At 37.2% G+C, this 25,438-nt stretch overlaps 1 protein-coding gene across 1 annotated transcript in view; it reads left to right on the forward strand.

Annotated features, from left to right (window-relative positions):
• Positions 1-6,412: 6,412 nt before the first annotated feature.
• LOC141446764 (uncharacterized) overlaps positions 6,413-25,438 on the forward strand; it is a 49,440-nt gene continuing 30,414 nt past the window's right edge. Inside the window, exon 1 of the mRNA XM_074113496.1 lies at positions 6,413-7,818. Within this exon, the coding sequence (XP_073969597.1) occupies positions 7,613-7,818 (206 nt within the window). The 5' untranslated portion in view covers positions 6,413-7,612. The remainder of the gene's footprint in view (positions 7,819-25,438) is intronic.

A 25,438-nucleotide genomic window follows, 5' to 3' on the forward strand; every position in this document is an offset into this window, starting at 1 on the left:
ACGGGATCATTTAACAGAAAAAACAACGGACAGACAAACACACATCTAATAAAGTAACCACATCTCAATTTAATGTTTGATCAACCACCGGAAACAGGATCAATTTGTCTGTAGACACAATTATCGCGCACACCTAGCCGATAATCAGGGAAGTTCTTATTTATATTTCCGGTATATCCATTAGATAAACTAACTGTAACGACGGAAGATGGGGCAGCCTGCCTTTGAAATCTTTGTTGGGTCAGTTCGAGTTGGAATGTGTGTAAGTGTATGTGTACAGGCAGGCAGATGTAGAAGATATCAAGGCTGCAGCAGCTGCATCAATTAATTTCAGATTGCTTTGGGAATTTTTATTGAAATTGTAAACACTTCCTGAATGACGTAATAAATGGACATCCGTTTATTTTATTTATGTATTAATTCTGTTACATATTTAAAAAGCCATTTATATGGGTTTTATTTCTTGGGAAAAACAAGAAAAAACAGGAAACTGGTGTAAACATTTACAGGAAATACAGTTTGTAAAACCTTTCTTTACACTGAAACCGGAAAGCCTACTTCAACCTCTCTCGCAAAAACCTGGCCTAAAAAACTGAAAGATGACAAAACATACGAGGTCTGTAAATTAAGTAATGAGACTGATTTTTTTTAAATTTTTTTATTCAAAAAGAATTACAATTCTATATTGTTACCACCAAAATAACTTCCTTCTGAAGCCACACAGCGCTGGAGACGTTTCTTCCACTCCTCATAGCAGTGCACGAACTCCGATATTGGAATAGCCTTCAGCTGGTCGGTTACAGCCGCTTGAATGTTGGAAAGGTGCCTTGACTTTTTAGATTCAATTGAAAATGACCCCCGATTTTCTGGAACGTGTCATTACTCTGGTGACGCGTCTTGGGTGTTTTGAGCACGACCCAGAAACCAAGTGCCAGAGCCATGGAGTGTGGCACACTTCAACCTCTCCAAGGCCCAAAAAAAGCAAGGATGGCCAAAGACGAAGATAAAAAATACATGCTGATTTGTTATTTCGATATCCACACGGAATCGTCCACAAAGATTTTCTACCTCAAGATCAAACGGTCAATCAACACACTTTTACCGAGAGGTTCTTGAAAAACTTCGGAAAAAGGGTCATTCGTGTGAGACCAAACATCAAGAACAAGAAAGGGTGTTGCATCATGATAATGCTCCTTGTCTCAACAGCAATTTCAATAAACCAGAGTTTTTGGCCAATAAAAACATTCCTCTGGCTCCTCAGCCTCCTTATTCGCACTGACTTGAGTCCTTGTGACTTTTTTCTCTTCCCGAAGTTGAAAAATCACTTCAAGGGAACAGCCATTTTGGGACAGTCGAAAACATCATTCAAACGGCTGTAACTGAAGGCTATTTCAGTATCGGAGTTCGAGCACTGCTATGAGGAGTGGAAGAAACGTCTCCAGCGCTGTGTGGCTTCAGAAGGAAGTTATTTTGAAGGTGACAATATAGAATTGTAATTCTTTTTGAATAAAATAAATTTAAAAATTCAGTCTCATTACTTAATTTACAGATCTCGTAAAAGCAATAAATCTTTCTGTATGTAATGTGAAGCTCGCCGAGAGCTATTGTTTGACCGGAAATTGAACTTGCTAAGTGGCTTCCCCTAATTATCGGCCTTCTAAATATTACCTTTTTCTTTTTTCTTTCTTTGGCCGAAGAATTTCAAGTAGGCAGGGGCGCGCGTGAAAAGTAGCTTATACATATTTACCCTACAATATTAACAACAATACAAGTGAGAGGGGAGAATTATTCCCCTCTTTTGCTCAGTGTTCAGGTAGGGGAGAGGAACTTGAAGGCAAAATATCTCCACCAGCTCCTTCTGGTTGTACTTTACAGCCCTTACCTTTTATGCTAGAGAGCAAGATTTAACGATCTTTATGTCCTGGGCCACCTTATTTCTCTCCTTGGAGCTCTCAATTGAGGGTTGGCTCCCCCTCTCTACACCCCATTATCTTTGGCAAAGAGATTAGCATGTCGAGGAAAAAACTGCTGTACAGTAATGGCGGCGGTTGATAGGAAAACAGTTTTCTTTGTAGTAATTTTATGTAAAAAAAAGAAAAGTGGAAGTGGCTATCCTACCGGAAGTGGTACGCGGAATAATTAAGTGACAGATTTAGGCCTAATAAACCAATCGAATTAAGAGGACTTTTGTCGAGGTAAAACGGGAATACAGGTAAAACCAGACTATAAAGTTTCAAAAGCAGGTAGCGCAAATACCTGCGCTAAATTTCAACTGTTGCCCTAATTTCAGCTAATCAACTATTAACCTTAATCAACTCCATTATTTCTATAGTTCACTTCACATGGGAATAAATGGGGAAAATTTCACTACCTGTTAAATTTTTTAAAATTGGGTCTATACAGGGTGACCAGAGTTATATGCTCCACCCACTTTTTTTTTAACGGCGGGAAATTTCGAACAAATTTAAAAACACGTATTTAATCATTTTTAGTCTAGTTTAGTAACCCCTATATCTCGAGATACAGCATCCAACTTTTGTTTTTTTCAAATGGAACGTTATAATTTTTTTTCATATTTTTATAGTATATGAGTTCCTAAAAAAAACAATAAAACTTTTTTTGAAATCGGTTAGGTTTTTCAAAAGTTATGGTGGTTTAAAATATGAAAAACAAATTTCAGTTTATTATCAAAATTGCGCTATTTTTTTTTTTTTCAAATAATCTGTTCAAACTAGGCACAACAGATCAACAGATAGGCAAGCCAAAACTCTGGACTACCACGCTTTGCTTGTAGCAGCACTTATGGTGGCGAAGTCAAGATCTCTAGGCAGGCTAGAGTTATTCCTACGTTTCAGATAATGGACTGAAGCCACGGGATTAAGGATACTGTACACTTTTTTTTTTTTAGATATCCCCACAAAAAATAGTCCATTGGGGTTAAAGTCCAGAGATTGTGGTGGCCATTGGATGGGACAATGACAAGCACTTTTCATGGAAATTTCTGTCCAGATAACCTTGAACAACTCTCACATTATGTGCCGGGAGTTGATTTCCTAAAACTCCACACCAAACGTTTATAGAATAAAACAACCTAAAACGTCGAATAACTCTTTCGCCAATCTCTCTGAGCAAACCTAATTCGGTATACTATTAAACAGTTTGCAACCTTTTATCTTTTGGGAAATGAAGAATCTACAGCCAACAAATTAGAGTTCGAAAAAAAAAACTTTAGAAGGAGATTTCCGGATTCCATCGCAAACTGGTAACATTTCGTCGTTCTTACAATACCGGAACTACTATGGACGTAACAGGATATATACGGCAGCCCCTATACTGGATCCATTTTATCCATCAACACAATTAATACTGTTTGCCACAGATAAAGGGACAATATTATCATCTAGGGAAAAAATATGACCTCACCATAAAACGGGAAATAATTTATCGCATCAACCCAACATTACGAATAGGTCAAAACAGGATATTCAGTAATTGGGCAAAATTAAATTTAAAGTAAATAGATAATGTAAATTTGGCATTTTAAGTAAAATTTTCAGCATAACACCAATTAGTGAATAAATTTATTGAGGTTAACAATTTTAGAGAGAAAGATTAACAACCAGCCAATTATATTGAATAAAGCTAACGTCAACCTACAATGTTATTATATTAATTATATGCATAGTTAATAATAAAATTGAATTTCTCTACAAACTAATAATATTAATAATAATTCCAGTGGTCTTTGCGAACTGTGTACACCATTATCGATATTACTATTCCGATTTTAATTATATTAATTTCTTACAAAAGATTCTTTACTTTAAAAGGAATTTTTGTTTTTTTTTAAATACGCTATCGATTCATAGAAATGGATTCATCGAAATAGTACTTCCGCTTAATCGTTTTCTTTCAATTTGTTTGTTTATTTTTTTGTTACATAATTAATCTTTATTAGGTGATAAATCCGTACATTAACCTGCACGTTAAAGAGAAGCTTAAAAAATACGTATCGCCCGGAAGTGCTTCTAAAGCAAGTTTCATTAGAAAATGTTAGCAAATAGGAAGTTATATTAGCTTTTAGTGACTATAAAAATATTATATTAAGCATTCAAATTAGCGAGGAATTATTTTGTATGGTTTTATTTGTAATATCCGGGCCCTGAAGAAGGCAATATATTTGTACGAAACGTTAGCACAAAAGACGAGTTGTTTGTTTTTTATTTGGACCGATTCCTCGTCAATTTTGAATTATTAATACAGTAAATAGGAAGTTAGCCAGAGCTGAAGTGATAGCACAGACATAAACACCAGCAATTATACTGGATTTCAACGCGGAGATCACAGGTTCGAATCCAGCTACAGGCCCACAGATTTTCTCTTTCTAGAAGCTTCTAATAGTTTCACTGACCGGTGATGGGACAGTCTTGTCTCTGTAACGAGAGAAAACTCACCGAAAACTGGCAGTGTACTGCAAAAAAAAAAGCACCGGTTACGTTTTAAGTAAACCAACCTTGTACCTGAGATTATTGACACCCTGAACTCTTTCTAGTATACAGGCCGCCTCCTGAGACAGTGTTCTCTCCGATACAAACAATACTGCTCTAGTGAGCTGTAAAAACTTCTAGAAAGCTGTAGAAACTTCAGTAGCTGAGAATCATACAACGTAATCTAAGCGTGGAAATCCAGTATGCTATCCGCTAAGCTAATCCCCCGATCACCACATGTATATGAAGGCGCCACGGTAGCGAGACCAGTAAAGCTAATATGTTTTGTGATACTGGGTTCGATTCTCGGTCTTAGGTCTTGGATTTTATTTAATGGTTAATATGAAAAATTTATAGTAAACTATGTTAGGCGGTTGTAGGCTAGACCCGCAAAGCTGAGGCGTATTGTTGGTTTAGTGGGTTCGATTCCCTATCTCTAAATCTTGGATTTTATTTAATGGTTAATATGAGAAATTTATAGTAAAGTTAGTTAGGCGGTTATAGGCTAGACCCGCAATGCTAAGATGTATTGTTGGTTTAGTGGGTTCGATTCTCGGTGTCTAGGCCTTAGATTTTATTTAATGGTTAATTTGAGAAATTTATAGTAAAGTATGTTAGGCGGTGATAGGCTAGACCCGCAAAGCTGAGGCGTATTGTTGGTTTAGTGGGTTCGATTCCCTATCTCTAAATCTTGGATTTTATTTAATGGTTAATATGAGAAATTTGCAGTAAAGTATGTTAGGCGGTTATAGGCTAGACCCGCAATGCTAAGATGTATTGTTGGTTTAGTGGGTTCGATTCTCGGTGTCTAGGCCTTAGATTTTATTTAATGGTTAATTTGAGAAATTTATAGTAAAGTATGTTAGGCGGTGATAGGCTAGACCCGCAAAGCTAAGATGTATTGTTGGTTTAGTGGGTTCGATTCTCGGTGTCTAGGCCTTAGATTTTATTTAATGGTTAATTTGAGAAATTTATAGTAAAGTATGTTAGGCGGTTAAAGGCTAGACCCGCAAAGCTAAGATATATTGTTGGTTTAGTGGGTTCGATTCCCTATCTCTAAGTCTTGGATTTTATTTAATGGTTAATATGAGAAATTTATTGTAAAGTATGTTAGGCGGTTATAGGCTAGACCCGCAAAGCTAAGATGTATTGTTGGTTTAGAGGGTTCGATTCCCTATCTCTAAGTCTTGGATTATATTTAATGGTTAATATGAGAAATTTATAGTAAAGTATGTTAGGCGGTTAAGAGACTAGACCCGCACTGCTAAGATGTATTGTTGGTTTAGTGGGTTCAATTCCCAGTTTGTTAGTCGCCTCCGTCCACTGACACCTAATTTGGTAGTTAGACGTAAAGCCCGCCTGAAAAAAAAAAAGGCAATTACTTTACTTACTCTAATGTTACCACGCTTTCTTAACAAAAGGTGTAGCCTAACAAAAATTCTTTAGACCTCAAAATGTTCAAAAAGATAAATTGTACAAAAAAATCACTTAGCTCATATGAGCGTGTGGATGGAATAGGTTTAAGATGTCCGTGACGTCTAGAGGGTAAAATTAATGACGAAATAAAAACCTCACGGAGAGTGTGTGTGTATGCGTAGGTAAAAATTACGTAACGTTAATTAGTTAATTAAAAACAAAGAAAATGTTTATATAATAATTGTTTCATTTAACTATTTTACTTTGCGTTTTGTGAGAGTGGCTGTGTAAGTAAGGTGGAAGGAGGTTATGGGGTTAGAATTCAGTGCAGCCAATTAGATAAGGTTACACACAGGAGGGAGTAAAGTTGGCAACGCTGGTTCGCTATCACTTCTCTAACTCGCATTTACCTTACAATAGTAACAGTGTATTGCATTAGGTTAAGTAGGAGTGGAGATCTCTGTGTGTGGACTACTACGAACGAACGAACGAACGACGACGGTCCAACCAGTGAGGGGTTGGGATTTAGAAGTGGCGGGCACGGTAGATCACTATTACATTTGGGGGCGGTTTAGATGGAGCGAGTAAGAGGAAGGCAAAAAGAGGAGGGGTGATGCTAACACTAAGGTGTAAAGCCCCGGCCGCAAGTGGCTTATCGACCGGTCAGGAGTGGGGGTCCTGAGGCCACGCCTATCGTCCAATCATCGTGCTCCTTTTCGCCACACCACTTCTTCTTTCCCCCCACCCCTTCGGAGTGGTTTGTGTTTGAAAATGAAAACAAGTAAAGGCTTTAGTTGTAACCAGTTATCCCCCACCATTTGCACCGCTTACTTCGCAGACTTCTCTCTCTCTGTCACCCTTCTCCCCCTCCGCCGTTCTGTGCTGTTTCCTCCAACTGAAAACCTTATCTTAAAGTGGAGAGAAGGGGAAGAGGTCCTCCGGTGGTATCATTCTCTCACTCTAGTCGGAGCTGATCGTGTGTGAGGAGGGCTTATATTGTGTGCATGTATACGTGTGGTGCGCGCTTACCTTATCCGGAGGAAAAGCTAAACTTTCCATCCATTTTACACGTTCAACCATCTCCCTTGAACTGTCCATCAGAAGAACAAGAAGTACAGAAGAACATCCGGCGGACAAGAGTGAGGGTGGCAGCGAAACGGAAACGGCCTAGGCCAGCCCATCCCACCACCAAAAATACTCAAACCATCATGATGCCCGAAAAACCCACCTAAACCATTCTGGACTCTCTGGAAAGGAAGAAGGAGTATTGTATGAATAGCTACTGTACGGGAAACAAGAGAGCCGTTAAAACAAAACCTGTGTACAAGGGAGAATACGTCGTCAAGAATTGACGTCAAACCGGACAAAGTGGCAGTGCGGCCAACCGTAATCTTAAATAAATAAAAACATTGCTTTAGGTGAAATGATTTAATGTTTCCTTATTTTTGTTTAGTTTAGATTAGAACTTAGTAAATTTCAATTTTAATCTTTTAAAAAGTGCGACGTAATCGTTAATTAAAAACAATAAAAATAGTGCGTTCAAAAATATTATTTATTAATTTTTTGTTTTACGATAATCAAAATAAAAATAAGACAGGCCCCCCCCAAGTTTGAGGCCCCAAAAATATTTACTCAGTGTTTAATTCGCTCATTTATTTTCTTTCCTTTTTTTTTTTAAACCTGAGGGGGAACAAAATTATGTTTTTGAAATGAGCGAATCGCCAAAAATTGACGTAGTCTCAGAAGACGAAGCTGAACCGGTAAGAAGCCGGCCGCAAGGTAGCTTCACTAGTTTCTCCATATCAACAATACTCAGCAAGGATACCGGCAAAAAGGATCATCAACAACAGGCGCCTACCCATTTGCATGATCTACCGACAACATTACATCAGCATGATCCGGCTATGCTGTCCAGGTAGGAGTTTTTTTTTAAAAATTAATTATGCCTTAAAACAAAAGGTAAATAAATAGGATTGTGCTCGCCTAATTTGGACAATTTGTTTTTTTTTAATTTTAGTCTAATTTTAGGTAGAATAAATAATTAAAGTAAAAAGTAAAGTAAAGTAATGCCTATTTTTTGCAGGCGGGCTTTACGTCCAACTACTAAATTTGGTTTCGTGGACGGAGTCGATTAGCAAACATATTCTATTATAAATTTCTCATATTAGACATTAAATAAAATCCAAGACTTAGAAACCAGGAATCGAACCCACTAAACCAGCAATACATCTTAGCATTGCGGGTCTAGCCTATAACCGCCTGACATACTTCACTATAAATTCCTTATATTAACCATTAAATAAAATCCAAGACCCTAGACCAGGGGAATCGGAACCCACTAAACCAGCAATACATCTTAGCTTTGCGGGTCTAGCCTATAACCGCCTGACATACTTCACTATAAATTCCTCATATTAACCATTAAATAAAATCCAACACTTAGAGATAGGGAATCGAACCCACTAAACCAACAATATATCTTAGCATTGCGGGTCTAGCCTATAACCGCCTGACATACTTCACTATAAATTCCTTATATTAACCATTAAATAAAATCCAAGACCCTAGACCAGGGGAATCGGAACCCACTAAACCAGCAATACATCTTAGCTTTGCGGGTCTAGCCTATAACCGCCTGACATACTTCACTATAAATTCCTCATATTAACCATTAAAATGAAATACAAGACTTAGAGATAGGGAATCGAACCCACTAAACCAACAATACATCTTAGCATTGCGGGTCTAGCCTATAACCGCTCCGGCTACCGTGGCGCCTGAACAAATAATTACAAAACATTAATCAACAAAGAGGTTCCATGACCTTTCCCATTTTTGAACGGCAATTCAGTCAAAATAGAGATAAAAATGAACCTAGATTGTCCAAAAATGTATAGTTTAGTTCATAACTCCAGGGTTTTCTAGCCAATATAAAGTTTAAGCTTATTTCAATCAAAAAGGAAATCTGTTTTTTTAAAAAAAAAAACACAAAATTTAGGATTTCAATTTTTATCCCAAATTAGTCTATTTTAATATGGGATTTTTCTTTTTATTTTTCTGGGGAAATTTATTTAAACTGATTCTTGGGGAAAAAAGCGTTAGAGACTTTAGAGACTTTTCTAAATTGACACTTCAAGGTGATTATGGACACCTTAATACATTGTTATTAAGTATTAAATGCTAATATATTAATTACTTTCCGATAACGCTGTAAAACATTCTTTGAGTGCTTAAAAGTGCTTAATTACAGTTTGCTGTAGTTTTAACATGCCGAGTTGCAGAAGCCAATCCTAATGTCAGATTTTCTATAAAAACACCGTGAAAAATTGTATATATATTGTATTAATTACAACGTACGGATGAAAATTCCATCATCTGAATTAATATTTAAAAGTTTTCTCATTATTACCAATATTTTACAGTATGTGAAACTATAAAGCGCATTAAAAGGCCACTTTGGTGGGAAATCTAACCGCCCGTTTTAATCCCGCCAGATTATAAATTTTCACGAATTATTTATAAACAAATTTTAAAAGAAATCGTGAGAAACATTTACGTGAGAAACTGAAGAAAAACACCTACTTCCGCTTGTGTAATTTTTCTTCAGTCTTTTTACTTTAGCAATTCTTTTAATATTAAATAAGAGATAAGATCGCTCGTTACACGGAAATGATCTTTTGAAAGGTAGGAAATCTACCTTACCATCTCTCTCAGAAGGACCCTTTGTTGAATTTCATTGGGAAAAATTACTGTGTAAGAAAAGCGTACGAGTTTTCAGTAAAAATAAATTTCGGAAAATGGAAAAAAATATCTTCCAGTAAAGCGGTACTACCGATTCAGGGATTTTGGATCTTCCGGTCATAACAGGAAGCCCCTAGAACAAATGTAAAGTTTGAGCTTTCTTTAATGTTCCGCTTTTTCAGCTGCATCTCACGCACTTACTGGAGACGTTACAAACAATTCAGCAACAAAATTTTTGGGTGGTTTTATAAAATAGATTTCAAAAAAAGAACATTTTCGGCTAGAACCAAAATAGTTTTAATAGTTTATTCAGAGGTAGTGTCCATAAAATACTGGGTAGTTTCGAGTTTAAAGGACATCAGTTGACCGGAACTGTAATTGTTTTGAACCTTTATTACTTTCTATTACCGGGAAACATTTGTTTAGTGGTTCTTTAGAGGCTAAGTACGATTTTAGATAGTGGTCTTTATATGCGAGTTAGTTTCTTTATATGTAAATAGAATCGCGGTAAGTTCAAATTTGGATATTTCAAGTAAGTGCACCCTGGGGCATTCGATATTGCTAGAAACAAAAAAAAAAAAATCATTAAACTGGTAGTGCTTCTAAAATAATCGATTTTCCCTGGTTAGATCACAAATTTGGAACCGATTTCTGGAATATCGATGTTAATTTTTTTTTTTTAAGGAAGGTTTTTCATTAGTTTTAATGTAGTGGACTATTCCATTATTCAAACGAATTCTTTTTATCTATACGTACGAGGGTCGTTTGAAAAGTCCGTGCAAAAATAAAAACTACTTAATTTTTTGGGGTAAACCTTTTTTATTTTTCAACATAGTCTCCTTTTAGGCTTATACACTTCGTCCAACGCTGCTCTAGTTTGTTGATCCCTTCCGAATAATAGGATTTGTCCAAGTCTGAAAAATAGCCATTCGTTTCTGCAATCACCTCCTCGTTTGAATAAAATCTTTTTCCCGCCAGCCATTTCTTTATATTGGGGAACAAATAGTAGTCCGAGGGAGCCAAGTCTGGAGAATAGGGGGGATGTGAAACGAGTTGGAACCCTATTTCCATTAATTTTGCGACCACAACTGCTGAGGTGTGAGCTGGTGCGTTGTCGTGATGGAAAAGGACTTTTTTGTGGGCCAATCGTGGGCGTTTTTCTTGCAGCTCGGTTTTCAAACGGTCCAATAACGATGAATAATATGCACCTGTAATAGTTTTACCCTTTTCCAGATAGTCGATGAGGATTATTCCTTGCGAATCCCAAAAGACAGTCGCCATAATCTTTCCGGCCGAAGGAACGGTCTTCGCCTTTTTTGGCGCAGATTCCCCCTTGGTAACCCATTGTTTAGATTGTTCTTTGGTCTCAGGAGTGTAGTGATGTATCCATGTTTCATCCACAGTGACGAAACGACGCTTAAAGTCCTGCGGATTCTTCTGGAACAGCTGCAAACCGTCCTTGCAACACTTCACACGATTTCGTTTTTGGTCAAAGTGTGAGCAATCGCGGCACCCATCTTGCGGATAGCTTTGTCATGTCCAAATGTTGATGCAAAATATTATGTACCCGTTCATTCGAGATGCCCACAGCACTAGCAATCTCACGCACCTTCACTCTTCTGTCATCCATCACCGTATCATGGATTTTATCAATGATTTCTGGAGTAGTAACCTCAACAAGGCGTCCAGAACGTTCAGCGTCACTTGTGCCCATATGGCCACTCCGAAAATTTTGAAACCACTTATAAACTGTTCTAATTGAAGGTGCAGAGTCACCATAATGTTTATCAAGCTTCTCTTTAGTCTCCTGAGGCGTTTTGCCTTTCATAAAGTAGTGTTTAATCAACACACGAAATTCTTTTGCGTCCATTTTTTGAAAATCACTCGACTTCCTCGATTCAAACGAATGCCAAACACAAAGAAACAGACCGATCTGGCTGAAACTTGGTGTGTGTTCTTCCAAGAGATGCTACTAACTAAACATAACCTCGATACGCGCCATTGGTGCTATCTCTCTGACTTTGCACGGACTTTTCAAACGACCCTCGTACTGTACAGTATTACAAATAACAAAATATTAAGTAAACATACCAAGTTAGAGAACTCAATTATTTAGACAAAACCATGCAAAAATTTACGGGAAGCGGAAGTCATGAGAGTATATCTCTCCAGTTTTTTTTTTTTTTTTTTTTAATGACCAATAATATTAATCATGTCAAATTATTTTACTTCTAAAATCCTTAAACTCCTGTAAATATCCTTGTTTATTTACTAAAAAAATAATCCTTATGAAGGGAAATCCGGTGAGAAAAGCGGCCCAGTAAAAGCTGGAAAAGCCGCACCAATTTAAAGCCAATAATATCCCAGTAAAAAAAGTGAAATTTTTTTAACCGGCAAGCTTATTTTTGACCAAAGTTGACGTTTTAATGAGAAGAGGTTTTTTCCTAATGTTTGAACCTTTTGTTTTTTTACTCCAGTTGAGTTTTAATATAATTATTTTATTACATCCTGTTCAAATAAATATACACTTTTGGCAATGCCATGTCTATTATACAGCGCGAGATATCTAAAAAGTGTATGTGCCTAAAACTTCGAATAGAATGATAACACACAGGTATATAAAAATCGACTCAAGCGTTGCGATTGCTATAAATCTCTTGGCAGAAGTAAGAGCCACTTTATATTACATAGGGAAGTAGCCCTAATCCCTTTATTCCTGCTAAATGTTATCAAAATCGGACGAAGATTTACACTATTATAAGTAATCATAGTTTTTGTAGGGGCGTCACCTATATGGAGCTAAGATTAGGATTCTAATAGGGCGGCCCCTTAAGGCCTACGCCACTGCGACCCCTTTGGATCTATTGTGGCTCCCCACACTCTAGAGCTCGCCCTCCAGACTCGTCCCTTTGATCAGACTCTTAATTCTGTGGCGAGCGACTCCTGGGTAAAGCTCCTCAGGCCTTGGTTTTTTCCTCCCCCGCGAAGTAACATCCTTCAACACAACACGTGCAGTGCCCGTTTCCTCCTTCTCGTCCTGACAGAACCTACAAAGGCTAGTCATCTGCCAGGCCCGTGCGATGCATGTGTGTTCTGCTTCATACAAATTGCACACAAGCATATAATTCCACATTTTAAATTAATCTAAATATATACACAAACAGAAAAATTAACTTCAAGAAGTAATGTTATATAAAATGAAAGATTTTGCTTGAAATAAAATTAAAATAAAAATAACTTTTAATCTGAAATTTTTTACTGAATATAAGATTGAAATTAAAAATACTTGAAAAGAATAAGCACAAAATAATATTGGTAACTAGGCCCATCTTAGGGCAAAGGCCTCTCCTTGTTTCTTCCATCCACGTTTGTTTTGAGCCGCTCTGCTCCAGAGTACCCCACAGAATTTCTCCAGATCATCCTTCCATCTCAAGAGCGGTCTTCCTCTTTTCCTTGGTCTATCTAATGGTATCCATTCAGTGACTCTCCTCGCCCAGTTCATCTCGCTCATCCTGGCCACGTGTCCAGCCCAATTCCATTTCAGCAATAAAGCTGCTTCTACTACATCAGCCATCCCAGTTTTCCTTCTAATTTCGGAGTTCCTGAACTCTTTGAATACCCAACATGCTTGGCCACAGTTAATAGGCCTACAATTATCGTTATAGCCCCGCGGCCTTGACGGATTAATTCTGCAGTCAGAGCTTGCCGAATAGCAGCCTCTAATGAACTCCTTCGCCTGGCAAGCCACCACTCCTGAGACCTACACTGCACCCATAGTTTAATGGCCACAGTCTTGGAGACCCCCAAAATAGGGCTGCGGGACCAACGAAGTGTCCTGCTGCAGAGCCTTCCAGGGCCACTTCGTTCCCCCCTTATGTCCTGAATGACCGACCAGGCACTCACACTAGAAAGACCTTATTTTGGTCACTAATTTCCCTTCAGGGCACCCAGAGCTAACTTCTTTCCCCCAAAAGGCACATCTGCATTAAATTCCCAATCGAAAGCCATCTCATTCACGGAAATCGGTTCACACGTATAGGCGCTTAGGTTTGTTTACAAAAAAAGGTAACAACAACAGCAACATAAATGATATTTCTGCAACGCTTTTTTGGAAGCAACCTATTTTGATCTGTGATGTTGCAAAAAATTTAGACTTACAAACGGATAATATGGTCTTTATTTTTACAGGAAATTTGGGAATTTTATCCTTTTTACAGAAAAAGAGGAAGAAATTGTCAAAGTTGGGTGTTTTTTTTTTTTTTAACTACTTTCAAAAACTATAGATTGTGCATTGTAATAGTGTAAAATAGTTTTTATGTACTAATTAGTGTCAGAGCACGGCCATGTTTTCTCGGAATCACGGACTGGTTTTGAACTTTTATCCTTCATTAAGGGAATCAGTCTGGAGTAGAGATTTCGAGTTCGCTATATTTCCGGTTCACACTAGACAGCAATAAAGTAAAGTAAAGTAATCGCCTATTTTTTTCAGGCGGGGCTTAACATCCAACTAGCAATTAGGTGTCGTGGACGGAGGCGACTAGCTAACATACTTTACTATAAATTTCTCATATTAACCATTAAACAAAATCCAAGGACTAGACTACGGGAATGGAACCCACTAAACCAACAATACATCTTAGTTTTACGGGTCTAGCCTATAATCGCCTAACATACTTTACTATAAATTTCTCATATTAACCATTAAATAAAATCCAAGGCCTAGACCGGGGGAATCGAACCCACTAAACCAACAATACATCTTAGCTTTGCGGGTCTAGTCTATAACCGCGCGGCTACCGTGGCGCCCCACTAGACAGGGAATATTATCCTGCGCTGCGAATCCAGCCGTATTTTTCAAAATACGATCCTTTTATTCCGTAACGAGCGGAAAACATGAAGTGTAATTGTTTTCTGCAGCCAAAAAAAAGAAGAAGCATATAAAGTTAATAGGTAACACGGGCTGTACTCATCCCTAGAATTAGAGGGACAGGGAGAGAGAGAGAGAGAGAGAGGAAGTAGATCTAGAAAGCGATAAGCAGAGAGACAACATGATCATATAATATGCTCACGTGACTATTGGCTGAATGGTAAGGGAAGCCCTAACAGCACCAGTTGGGCGTCAGTTTTTCCCATCTTGATAAGTCCAAACTTAGCTTCTTTTTTTTGGGGTTGCTGAGCGAGGGGTGAGGGAGGGCTAGCCGATGCGTGTATGGAAGTTTAGACATAACTTTTTGAGGGTGGGGGTGCACACTAAGTTGGCCCAGCCCGGGAACAGATGCCCTGCTCCCGTTGCTAATTAATTTGTCGTGTGCCTGAGTGCCCTTCAACACACACACACACACACTCCCAATCAAATCGCCCCCGCCCTCTTCAACATGTTACCCGCCCTTCCCGGAAATCTATATTTGCCTAATTCCAGCAACAGATCTATATATCGAGTCAACAGGCGGTTTTTATTTCCCCATCTTTTTTAATTAAATATGATAAACGATGTGAATATGGTTGGAGGAGAGGGGGGTTTAATGGTAGTTGCTCCTGGCTGTATCCAACATAATGGAATCCTTTCTCTAGTCAGAATTGTTCTGCCACTTGAAGGAATTTAAGGAGACAAAACTAGGAGTATAGAAATACTGTCCACCAAAAAGCAGTAAACAGCTTTACTATAGACCTGCATTCCAGATCTGAATCAGGCCAAGATCTTGTCAAAGCAACTAATCAGAGAGCTCCTGAAGAAACCATTTATGAAACAGGATAACACCTACAGTATCTGTGTGAGGAGGCTGAAGAAACTTTAACTCCCAATCTTCCAGCAAGACTGTGATTATCCATTGAAAAGTTTTTTTTAAACTCCTGGGAGGTAACTAGGTATTGGGAGCAGGTTATAAAACCTCCCTGGGTTCTTTTTTAGATTCTAGGATTTAGATTCTAGGATGACAATGGGACAGATACAGTAGATTAATTACAACAAAAGAGTAAATAAAATAGATATTGGGAAATTTCTTTAAATACAAAAACCGTCAAAAACAAAACACAGGTAAAGCCAAATAACCCTTATGAACTAAATAACAAATAACCAAAAGATTTGAAGTAAATTTAACAAAACACAGCAATAATTATGTACAAAATTTGGATATCTATTTATTGCGTGTAAGTCCCAATCCAATCAAATTGCGTGTAAATCCCTGAAGAAGACAATATATTTGTCGAAACGTTATTTTTTATTTGACCGATTCCTCGTCAATCATCAATTTCTAAGTTTTACAGAATTACATTTGGTCCACAAACTTTTATGTTTTCAACGCCTTTGAATGAATATGACTACGTGTACCACCGGTGTGATACACGTGGCACGGAAAAGTGTTTTTCTCAAAATCTACTCCTTCGATTTTTCTTAAACTTAAGGTGTTACTAGTTACGTACATACAGATCTACAGCTTTCATAAAGCACCATTTTCCTGGGGAAATTCGGTTAAGATTTATTAAGAAAGAGGCTTTCCTTTATTATAGTGTCTGTTACTGTTCATTTTACAGTTTTCCTAACCTAGGTAATATTGAGGAAAATCAAGTTAAAAAAAAAGCTCTACTGTGGCTGTGTCATGGACACGGCCGTGTGTTGTACGTGAATACGTTTACTTAACGGGTTATATTTTTTATATAAAATATTTTTATTTATTTATTTACGATGAAATCATGGAAACAAATAATTACTTTCACAGCCTTTGCGTCTTTCATTTCCAAATAAATTTCCGAAATGTCAATGTTAACTCTATTACAATCAGTGAAGCTATTGATGTTGCGATATATGGCGACTCCACCGGCTTTGCGACTTTTACCATTCGATTGTTCTTGAGAAGCACTTTCCAACCGTAAACGATCTCTGTATTTGGTTTTAGCTTTTCGACGCGTATAGGCCGACATTATATACTTTTGATATTTTTTTATTCCAACACCTTATTATATTAACTGTCACTATTTTACACTAATTTTTTATACACAATTGATAGATTGAGACGATAGCTAACGATTAAAACTTAAACGAACATCATAGCTTCTCCGAGTCAAAAGTTGTACCATTTGCAAATCTCGATACGCAGCAAAATTATCTCAAAATGGCGGCGCTTCCCCCTCCACCGCGCGCTATGCTTTACAGTCCTCGCTTATCGTAATGAATTCTTTGATCCTTTAGCTATCCATTGGTCTAATTTATTTTTAAGGTAAGGGATTTAAGAAGGAAGGCTAGTTCTTTTGTCGGACAATTGAGATCGGTAACGAGGAAAGAATGGGGATTGAAAAGGAAGGTAGTGAGTACCTTATACCGTGGGGTTCTGGTCGCTCAGGTGACCTACTGTGCGTCGGTTTGGGCCCATCGGGTGGGGACTGCGATTGTGAGGATGCATCTTATGGCCGTGCAACGTTCTATTCTGTTGCTCATGGGGCGTTATAGCCGGACCACATCCACGGAGGCTTTGCAGGTGCTCACGGGATGCTTGCCATTGGACATGGAGGTGGTTAGGGCCGCGGTGAGATATGGTTTGCGAAGGGGCATAGAGGTGCGTGTTCCCATGTTAAGAGCCTTACGATTGTCGGTGGCTGATATGACCGAAGATTACCGGTTATGGTTTAGGGAAAGAATGTATGGCGAAGTGGAAGAGGAATTGAATCGGGAATGGAGGAATAGGTGGCGAGCGTCAACTAAGGGAAGAACAACCTTTAGTTTCGTCCCCGACGCTGCCGGAGGTAGGCGGCTGGTTTCCACTGAGATGCCATATGCAGTTGCACGATTGGTCACGGGACACGGTATGTTGCGCGCCAAAATGTTCGAAACGGGCTTAGCAACGGACCCATATTGCGCTTGTGGAGACCCAGAGACAGCGGAGCACATTATTATGGAATGTGATCTTTATGATGATTTGCGCTGTATTATGTGGCGGAGAGTGGGATTTCCGTTCTGCTTGGCTGGAGACGTTTTCCCCTTGTTACTGGAGAACGCGTCTGCGTATGTGGCTTTCCGCGCGAATTCGCGCAGGCGGCCTTTGAGAGGCGGATGACCTCGGTGGTTGGTAGATGAAGTAGATCTGGTTGGTTGGTTGAAGGGTGTTGTTGGGAGTTTGATTTGGTGCGTATTTTTCGAGTTTGTGTTGGGTGTGTGCGAGTGTGTGTGTGATTTTATTTGTTTTATTTATTTGTAATTGTCTGATTGTTGTTGATGATTTGTTGTTGTTGTTGTTGTGTTGTGCTGTTGTTGTTGTGATTGTCTGTGCCTGTTGGCTTTGTTGCTTTGTTGGCCGGGACTTGTGAGTGTTGAGAGCTCATTTTGTGGTCGTTTGGTTGAACGGAGGAGTGTATACCGTGGGGCGGGTATGAGCTAGCGCTCGGGGACCGCCCCTAAAAAAAAAAGATTTTTTGGATTGCCTCCATATGATTCAAATTTAAAGACGTATTCACGTCAAAAAAAAAAAAAAACCAATGAATTTTCCAAAATGAATCTCGACTGGCCGGAAGTGACACCTTTTTTTTTAATTTTTCACGCGAACGGATCCCAAAAAATTCTTTCTAAACTTTATAAAGTGATTAAAAATATTTAAAATAAATAACCTTTACTTGAAAAATATAATATTTCAAAAATTCTTTAAAATCAATATCCAACTTCCTGCTCTCAAAGCTAATTATCAAGGCGAGAATTTGATCTGGCGTTTTGATAAGAATACTTTTAATTTGTCTCAATTTACTTCATCCATGGATTCCTCTGCAAATATTTATGTATCTGGTACCTCCACGGAAGACCTCTATCAGAACTTTGTATGGACTGTTCAAAATTCACTTTCTTCTTCCGGCGCACTTAAACTTATGCCTTCCTTCCATAAACATAAAAATAAACCCTGGTTCTCCAAAGAATGTATTTCCGCCAAGAAATTAATCCGTAGATGCTTTAAATCATGTAAAAGGAATAACTTCGAGGAAAATTTTTTAAATGAATACATTAATTTGAGAAGAGAATATAAAACACTTATCAAATCTAATAAACAGACTTATTACAATAATATAAAAGATACAATAGCCTCCTTAAAATGTCCAGCAGAATTTTGGGAATGTATTCGCCGGCTCCAGAGCAAAAGGGCAGCTAAATCTCCTCTTTCTCTTTCAGACTGGGAAAAGTTCTATAACCTGACTCTACCGCCAAGATTGCACATTGAGTTTACATATTTAAGCACTTTTAATCCGGATATTGATGGTGATATAACATTGGAAGAATTGTTACACTCTATTGATAATAGTAAGTTGAAGAAGGCTTCAGGGCTGGATTTAATTCCTAATGAGTGCTATAAAGCGTTACCTTCCAATTGGATTCATTATCTGTTAAATTTGTTTAATAAAATATGGAACTCGGACGATATTCCGGCCTCGTGGTGTAAAATAAAATTGAGACTTATATACAAAAAGGGTGACCATTCTGATCCGAATAATTACCGTGGCATAGCCATTTTTAATTCCGTTACTAAATTATTTACATCTATTCTATACAATAGGTTGAGCAAGTGGTGCGATAACTACAATATTCTACCTGAAGAACAGATGGGCTTTCGCAGCGGAAGGGGTTGCGCGGATGCGGTGTTTTCTGTTAATACTGCTATTAACATTCAACTTAGGCTCAAAAGAAGGAGAGTATTCGGCCTTTTTGTGGACTTCAAAAGAGCGTTTGACTCTGTGAACCACGCCAAATTGTGGTTTAAATTATCTCAAATTGGTGTTAGCGCTAAGCTGGTTGGATTTCTTAGGAGTATGTATGATAGAGCCTCTTTTGTAATTTCGGATGGTGCCTCTCTCTCTAATGAGATGGGTGTTACTCAGGGGGTGCTACAGGGCGAGATATTGAGTCCACTACTGTTTTCGCTCTTTTCAGCCGACATTGTAGATTATTTCGTTGATCATGGTGCTCGAGGTGTAAATATCAGCTCACACAGAGATCTTATAATGGTTCTTTATGCAGATGACCTGTGTATATTGTCTTCTTCTTGGCTAGAAATGCAGACTAATCTCAGAATCTTAGAAAGTTACTGTAATGAGAATTCTCTTTCTGTAAATACCAAGAAAACTGTGCTGGTTCCCTTCCATAAAGGTGGAAGACTTCCGAAATTTCCCAAGTTTTATTATGGTCGGGAGAGTATATCTGTAGAGAGCTCTTTTGTATACTTGGGTGTCCCACTCAATGCTTCTGGCAAATTCTCTCAGGCTGGTAGGTGGTTTTTACAGAAAAGTATTGCAGCCAACTCTGTGGTCTACAGATTATTAAGTACTAGTAAATCAGATGTTTGGAGCACCAAATGCTATCTGTATAAATCTCTCTCTGAGAGTGTTTTGCTATATAGTGCCGAAATTTGGGGCTCTCAGTGTTTGGATATCCTCGAAAGGAGCCAAATCTTGTTCTTTAAATCCCTTCTACAGCTTTCCCCCAGTACTCCAAACTCGTACATAAGACTTGAAACAGGAAGGGTGCATGTAAAATACAATGTTTTCAAGAGAATGTTGAAATGGTGGGAAAAATTGCTACTCATGCCGGATAGCTGCATTCCTAGAATTTGCTATCTGAGACTGCATCAACTAGCTAATTTCTCTTCAATACCTTTCAATTGGGTATCGGAATTTAGATCGTTTTTTTATCTCATTGGAGCTGAGGATGTGTGGCTTAAGCAGGATGTTTCTTTTCTGCGAAAAAGCAGATGTGATGTACTTGCCAAGCTGAAAAACCACTTATCTTCAATTGATGTTGACCTTGTTTTAAATAGTCGATATAATTTATATTATAGAAATATTAGCTCCTTTGGATCTGGAGAAAGTTATCTCAATTTGAAGTGCCATATCAACAAATTAAGGTTGATGGCTCAGATAAGACTGGCTTGTAAAAAGTGCTCTAAGGTATCATGTGGTGATATGCGCTACAAATTTTCTCCAGAGAGTTACTGTCTGCTTTGTGATTCACAACAGTTCGATACATTGTCTCATTTCTTTTTAGATTGCCCAGAACTTAATCACCTCAGAACTAAATACATTTCCTGTTTCATAAATGATTCTATGACTGCAACTGAAAAAATTGAAAATTTATTGAACACTTTGGCCTTAAGTAAAATGAATAACCTCTTCTTGTTTACAGTGAATGCTCTCAAACTTAAGTGTTAATATGTTTTTTGTGCGTGTATATAATGTCATTTAACATATACTTGTGTATATGCATAAATTTACTTTTTCCTTTTTTAGGCGGTTTATGTATTTTTTTTGTGGCTTTGAGTTTTCCTCTTTTCCTCTCCGTTTCATATCTATTTTCTAAGTTCATGAATATTATTATGTTTTAATTTTTGTGCAATTTCTTTTATTATTATTATTTTGTTAGTTTGTTTATTTCCAAATTAATCAAATCTACTTAATTTCGATTTTATTAGATATCAAGTGTTCTACTTTTGTTTGTATTTTCTGTATTTTTTAAGCAGTTACTTTAATTTTGTATGTTTTATTATTATATTGTAGATGCGCTGTTTGCATTCCATTATCCATTTTCAATACTTTGAGTTCAGCATTATTGTAATCACAAATACATACAACTCCTTGCTTGTAAAGTGTAAACTTAAAAAGCAATAAATATTATTATTATTAAATTCTTTAAAAGGGTATTTTTACGGGAGATAGGGTTTTGGGTGGATTCGTTCCCAAAGCGGAAATAATTAAACGTTTTTTGAGGTCAACTCTTGTTAGTAGTTTGGGGTTTAGTAGTATGAACAAAGTCAACATTAAGGGTTTTTTTTTTGTAGCTTTTAAATCAAGAAGGCACACGCCAAAATAAAGATGAAGTTGATAACTATAGTAAAAATAACCTGTTATTTTCACTAATGTGTTGGTTTATCTAACTATCTGTCAGCTTCTCCTATCCAGCTTCATCTTTCTTGCTTCCTTTTTGGTTTGTCTGTCTGTTTGTGGCAACTGGTGGTGTTTAGGTGAAAAAAGGACAGGTGCTTGCCTTCCTCTTTTTTTGCTTGGCCAGGGAAGAAGGTACAACAGGACTGCCTAAGGGTGTCTCCACACAAGGGTTTGTCGATCTCTTACAAATACGCACACAGACTCAAGGCTCAGTGAGTTACTATGGTAACTGCGTGTGAGTGATACTCTCCACACTATGTTTTGGTTGCTTATCTCTTGGTGGGCTAAATGTGCCCTAAAGGACCGTCTCGCTTCCTTAAGGACCATTTCTAGCCAGTACTTTCCGCCGTCTGACTCTCGTTAGCAACCAAACAATTCTGAAGTGTAGATATATTTAGTGTCAACAGCAGCGCCACTCACCTGGCAGTTGTCCTAAAAAGCTCTACAAACATTTACCACTTTTTTTTGTTTAACCAATCAGCTTCCAAACTTTCACTTCCATTCATTAATTCAAAAAGGAAGAAATTATATTACCAATTTCAGTCATATTTTATTTATTTCCTGCCAAATTTTCGACCTACGAACTAGGTCATCTTCCGGGCTTATGCTTGCTTACAATTATTACTTGTTTTACATTATTACCATCAAAGGTTGTGGTTGGCGTGTCTAAAAAAATGAGAGTCTAAAGTAAAAAAAAAGTATCGCCTATTTTTTCAGGCGGGGCTTAAATCCAACTACCTAAATTAGGTGACAGTGGACGGAGGTGACTAACAAACATACTTTACTATAAATTTCTCATATTAACCATTAAATAAAATCCAAGGCTTAGAGATAGGGAATCGAACCCACTAAACCAACAATACATCTTAGCATTGCGGGTCTAGCCTATAACCGCCTAACATACTTTACTGTAAATTTCTCATATTAACCATTAAATAAAATCCAAGACTTAGAGATAGGGAATCGAACCCACTAAACCAACAATACATCTTAGCTTTGCGGGTCTAGCCTATAACCGCTCGGCTACCTGGCGCCTTAAATGAGAGTCTATGATACGATTAATAATTACACCAGCTAGAAGCTTTCACAAATCATAATATGGACCGAGAAACTGCCTAACTTATTCATAACTTATTCATAATAATTAGGGTACTTAAATTTATTTAAATTAAGCAGCAAGTTTAAATGAGTAATTTTAAGTGTGCATTCATACTGAGTACCTAAACAGGCTAACCCTTGAACCTTAACAATGTAAAAGAAGTAATAATTGTTAATAAGCTTAAGCCCTGAAGCTGAACTTCAGTCCCTGGGTGGAAAGTTTGCCAAAAATAAATGGCTGAACTTTTATTTTTTCGGAAAATTAGTTTCGATTTTTCTTAAACTATGTACACTATGTGCTCATTTTGGTTTCATTTGTTTTATCCCCCGGAAAATTAGTGGAGAGGTTTCACAATGGCTATCATCCAGTGAACAACCCACAGGACACAACACTTCTTCGAGGGAATGGATTAAAACTGTCCGGTAGGACCAGTTGTATAAGGGTTGATCGTCAAAAACTGCACGAAAAAGCGTAACGTTGAAAAACACCCAACTTTGACAATTTTTTACTCTTTTTCTACAAAAGATAAAATTCCCAAATTTTCTTTAAAATATAGAGCAAACACTCCTTTATAACTGTTATTTTTTTGCAACAACATAGATTGAATAGATTTCGAGAAATACGTTGCGGAAAATGGGCAAAAACGGCATTTTCAGATAATGTTCTTGATCTTGTTGTTCTTGTTCTTCATGTACCTTTTTTTGTAAACAACGTAGCGCCTAAACGCGCGGACCAATTTTCATGAATGAGGCGTCATTCGATTCGGAATTTTATGTAGATGTTCTTTTTTGGGGATTGGATAAAAAGTTAGCTTTGAACAAAATTTCCTGCTTTGAAAATCAAAAGTAAAATAAAATTCTTGGTTGCATTTTCACGTCCACCTTAAACACCTGAAAAGATGAAGTAGATCCAGCGAAAAACTAACATCGAGAATATATATTTTCATGATACATTTTTAAATTATCTCTCTTTTCCCCGCCGCGAAAAGTAGCTCTAATTAAAGCAGTGCCTCCTAAATACTTCTGGCCACCTCTTCATTACAGCTTTTTTAAATTTTTAATCACAAATTTATTAATTATTCAAAAATAAAACAACTCCGTAATTAAGTGGAAAATTCCTTTATATTAAATGGTAATTAGTTTTTTATTAATTCATTAAAATATTAATTCATTAAATTAATTATTTATGAATTCACTTAAAATTACTGATTTAAACTTGCTGCTTTATTTAGATAAAGTTAAGTACTCTAATTATGATTAGCTATGAATAAGTTAGGCAGTTTTTCGTCCAAATTATGGCTTCCAAAAGCTTCTAACTGGTGTAATTATTAATCTTAATATAGACTCCCATTTTTCAGATGTAACCCTGAATGGATCGCGATATTATGCGCAATAAAATGAACAGCATTTATCGCTGTATACAAAGATGAAAATTCTACGCCTTGAGTTATTGGTGACTCTAGCGCTGTTATTGGTCGAATCTATCCAATAGTTTTTTTATCACGGCTTTTATTATTTTATTTCTTTTGAAAATAGACTTTTAGAATTAGGCTATAAATTGGCTGATATTAAAATAGAAAATAATCACTACCAAGTTGCTAGACAATGGAGAACATTTTAGAGTTAGGCGCCACGGTAGCCGAGCGGTTATAGGCTAGACCCGCAACGCTAAGGTGTATTGTTGGTTTAGTGGGTTCTATTCCCTATCTCTAGGCCTTGTATTTTATTTAATGGTTAATAAGAGAAATTTATAGTAAAGTATGTTAGGCGGGTATAGGCTAGACCCGCAAAGCTAAGATGTATTGTTGGTTTAGTGGGTTCGATTCCCTATCTCTAGGCCTTGTATTTTATTTAATGGTTAATATGAGAAATTTATAGTAAAGTATGTTAGGCGGGTTTGGCTAGACCCGCAAAGCTAAGATGTATTGTTGGTTTAGTGGGTTCGATTTCCTATCTCTAAGTCTTGCATTTTATTTAATGGTTAATAAGAGAAATTTATAGTAAAGTATGTTAGGCGGTTATAGGCTAGACCCGCAACGCTAAGGTGTATTGTTGGTTTAGTGGGTTCTATTCCCTATCTCTAGGCCTTGTATTTTATTTAATGGTTAATATGAGGAATTTATAGTAAAGTATGTTAGGCGGTTATAGGCTAGACCCGCAAAGCTAAGATGTATTGTTGGTTTAGTGGGTTCGATTTCCTATCTCTAAGTCTTGCATTTTATTTAATGGTTAATATGAGAAATTTATAGTCAAGTATGTTAGGCGGGTTTGGCTAGACCCGTAAAGCTAAGATATAGGCAATTACTTTTACATTTTAGAGTTCAAAAGATGTCCAAATTATATGCGTTAAAACTGTAATTATGGGTATTAATATTGATCCAACAATTATTAATGCTATTTTATTGAATTAATCCTACCATATTGGGTTCATCAACCCAGCACAAGAAGCACATTAAATGTATACACGGAAGTTATACCGGCTGGGAAAAAAAAATTTTGTGTTGAATAAGTTGAATACGTGGCCCAATGAAATTGTAAAAATAATTTGAAAGGCATGCTATTTCCTGTTCGCTTTTCTCTAATTGGCCGAAATTATAGAAAAAAAAATAGATCAAATTTAGACCCCCCCCCCCCAGGTTGACACACATCTAGGAGTTACAAAGCTTAAAGTTTAATTTCAATACATTACAGTTTTCTGTCGAGCTTTAGTAGATATAAGCATTAATTAAGCGATTTTAATGTTTTCCGGAATTTTGCGCAACCACTTGATAAATAAATGGTTAATTTTA

Source organism: Rhodnius prolixus, unplaced genomic scaffold, assembly GCF_049639745.1.
Source record: "Rhodnius prolixus isolate KJV_2025 unplaced genomic scaffold, Rpr scaffold_7, whole genome shotgun sequence".
In the NCBI taxonomy this organism is placed as follows: Eukaryota; Metazoa; Arthropoda; class Insecta; order Hemiptera; family Reduviidae; genus Rhodnius; species Rhodnius prolixus.